Consider the following 3,362-nt stretch of genomic DNA (forward strand, 5'->3'; position numbering starts at 1 on the left):
CGCGCTCTCTCGCTTTGTCTGTCACGCGCGCGCTCTCTCGCTTTGTCTGTCACGCGCGCGCGCTCTCTCTCTCTCTCTCTCTCTCTCACGGTCATGGTTCTTCGGTTTTCAGCTCCGGCGTCATGGGTGGTGACCAGTTCTCCTCGAGCACGGCTGACCAGATGCACGCTTGCAACTGGATCCGGAACCACCTGGAGGAGCATCCGGATACCTGCCTGCCAAAGCAGGACGTGTACGACGCCTACAAGTGAGTCGCTCCTCACACGGCAGGGAAAGTCCCAGGAGACCAGAGACACCGTTTCCAGCCCAACATGACTCTTCTTTGGAACCAAAAGTGGCTGAGAAATGGTGGTTCTAATATTTTAAACAACGTGGGGGGTGAGGGAGGATTTGACCAGCTTGTCAGGGTGCCCAGGGCAAAGGAGTGGTAAAGGAGAGATTGAGATGTTAAAGAGGTGTAAATGATTGGGTTAAAGTCTGGATCATATAAGAGCAAAGTCGACTAGATGAGGCTGTGGGTGGTGGTGGGGTCTGAGCATGAGAGACATACAAGGGACAGAGGTCCTACTCTGACACTCTGGAGATCCGTGTTGAAGCCAAGAGTCTATAAAATGCCCAAGTGAAATACGGGGTGGTGTTGCTCCAGCTTACCTGGCCTGGTCTACATGTGACTCCAGACCCACAGCAATGTGGTTGACTCTTAACTGCCCTCGGGGCAATTAGGGATGGGGCAATAAACGCTGGCCTAGCCAGCAACGCCCATTTTAAAAAAAAAAAAAATTCTCTTGCCCAGAAAGCGGTGGGGGTTGGGTCACTGAATATATATCAAGGCAGGTTTCTGATCTTTGAGGTCGTTGAGTTATTGGGGCAGAACAAGGGGAGATCTCCCACTCTCCCTCTGTGTCCCACCTCGTTCACCCCTCTCTCTCACTTGCACCCCCCAACCCTGCCGCACCCACCTCTCTCCTTCTCCCCCCAACCCTGCCACACCCACCTCTCCTCCCCCCACACCCCCAGCACGCACCTCCCCCTCCCCCGCCCCCCCTCACCCAGCGGTGTAGGCACAATACTGTGAGGGAGGGAGTTCCAGGATCCAACAACGGGGAAGGAACGGCTGATATATTTCCAAGTCGGGATGGTGTGTGTGTGTGTGAGGACGGTGGGTTGCAGGGGGCTGGTGTTCCCCTGTATCTGCTGCCCTTGCCCCCTTTAGGGGGTAGAGGTCCCGGGTTTGGAAGGTGCTGTCTAAGGAGCCTTGGGGAGTCGCTGTAGATGGTACACACTGCTGCGACTGAGCATCGATGGCAGAGGGAGCAGGTGCTTGTGGATGTGGTGCCAATCCAAGGGGGGGGGGTGGTGCTTTATCCCTGGGCGGTGTTGAGCTTCTCGAGTGTTTGTCGGAGCTGCCCCCATCCAGGGCAAGTGGGGAGTATTCCCTCACACTCTTGCCTTGTGCCTTGTCGATGGTGGGACAGGGCTTTTAGGGGTCGGAAGAGGAGTTACTCGCTGCAGGATTCCCAGCCTCTGACCCGCTCTTGTAGCCGCTGTGCGTTTATGACTGGTGCAGGTCAATTTCTGGTTAATGGTAACCCCCAGGATATTGTTAGTGGGTTGGGGGGGAATGCAGGGGAATGTCAAGGGGTCGACAGTTAGATTCTCCTTTCGGTGGTACACACAGTGAGCAAACAGTAGCATGAAGAGAATGAGGAGGGAATGGGGATGTGGTAATAAATATGGACCATTCCTGTTCTCTCTTCCAGGCGATACTGTGACAATCTGTCTTACCGACTCCTGAGTGCTGCAAATTTTGGCAAGATCATGCGAGATGTCTTCCCGAACTTCAAGGCTCGACGGTTGGGAGGGAGAGGTCAATCCAAATATCCTTTCCAAGCATTTGTGTAAAAAAAGGAGCATGTATATCGTTTCAGTACAGTGGGGCTTTGGGAAACAACTGCAGTCCCCCTCAGCTGTAAGGCACAGTGACTCAGTGGTTAGCACCGCTGTCCCACAGCGCGAGGGACCGGGTTTAATCCCAACCTCGATGTGACTGTCTGTGTGGAGTTTGCACGTTCTCCCCGTGTCTGTGTGGGTTTCCTCCGGGTGCTCCGGTTTCCTCCCACGGTCCAAAGATGTGCAGGTTAGGGTGAGTTGGCTGTGCTAAATTGTCCCGTGGTGCCCAGGGAGGTGCGGGTTGGGGTGGATTGGCCGTGCTAAATTGTCCCGTAGTGCCCAGGGATGTGCAGGTTAGGGTGGATTGGCCGTGCTAAATTGTCCCGTAGTGCCCAGGGAGGTGCAGGTTGGGGTGGATTGGCCATTGGAAATGCCGGGTTACAGGGATAGGGTAGGGGGTGGGTCTGGGTGTGATGATCTTTGGAGGGTCGGTGTGGCCTGCTTCCACACTCTGAGGATTCTGTGATTCTGAGAAGCTTCTTGACCACAGAATCAGTGTTTGAATTTCCATTCCAGACGCCTGGAGCCTATAATCCAGGCTGACCGTCACGGTGCTGAGAGCGCACTGGGCTGTCTAGGGTGGAGGGGGAGGTGGTCAGTACTGAGGGCATGCCACACTGTCCGGGGGTGGGGTCAGTGCAGAGGGAGCACCGCGCTGTCTGAAGGGTCAGCACCTTACCTCAACTGGTGGTCCAGGTCAGCAGATCACCCTCCCCATCTGTACCCGATGGGTTTTCAAAACAATGTGGCAACCTCGTGGTCAATATCACCAGCTTTTTTTATTGCAGCCTAATTGCAAACTCTGTGGGGCTTTTGGACACTGGCTGTCTGTCTCTCGGAGGCTGTGTAGTGGGAGTGTTGCGCTCGGTGCATCATTCCTGTGCTGTCTGTGTTCCTCTCGCTCGTGTTTTCATTTGCACGACGCCACTGTTCTCCCTGTGTAATCAGGCTGGTCTACGTCAGTTTGAAGTACTTGACTCATTCGAACGTACTGCTACGGTGGGATCAGGAGGAAGACCGTGGTTAACATGCCGTCACTTCCCAGCCTGGATCTGAAGCTCCCGGAGCCAGTGAGTAGGACATGGCAATGTACTGGGCACGGGTTTTTACTGTGCTCTTCAGCTGTGCCCTCATCATTTGAGAGCCGGGCAATGATCTTAAAAAACCGCCTCAATCTTTGCGAAGCCAGGACTCATTCGGAGCAAGCTCTGCACTGTCGGGGGGATTGGGTGCGCTTGGAGTGTGCTGAAGGAGAAGGGTGCGGGCGAAGTTGGGAGGGTCGGTGCTGAAGGGGAGCGGGCACGGTCGGGAGGGTCGGTGCTGAGGGGGGGAGCGCGCACTGTCGGCACCGAGGGGGGCAATGGACGCGATCAAGGAGGGTTGGCGCTGAGGGGGGTGCGGGCACGATTGGG

General features: G+C 55.6%; 1 protein-coding gene across 1 annotated transcript in view; it reads left to right on the forward strand.

The window, feature by feature from the left end:
• Positions 1-6: 6 nt before the first annotated feature.
• The window catches only part of LOC125482100 (DNA-binding protein RFX5-like), a 9,504-nt gene continuing 6,148 nt past the window's right edge, over positions 7-3,362 (forward strand). Inside the window, exons 1-3 of the mRNA XM_048594095.1 lie at positions 7-247; positions 1,761-1,877; positions 2,939-3,020. Coding sequence (XP_048450052.1) covers positions 123-247; positions 1,761-1,877; positions 2,939-3,020 — 324 coding nt within the window. The 5' untranslated portion in view covers positions 7-122. The remainder of the gene's footprint in view (positions 248-1,760; positions 1,878-2,938; positions 3,021-3,362) is intronic.

Source organism: Rhincodon typus, unplaced genomic scaffold, assembly GCF_021869965.1.
Source record: "Rhincodon typus isolate 14 unplaced genomic scaffold, sRhiTyp1.1 hic_rhity00005846, whole genome shotgun sequence".
NCBI lineage: Eukaryota > Metazoa > Chordata > Chondrichthyes > Orectolobiformes > Rhincodontidae > Rhincodon > Rhincodon typus.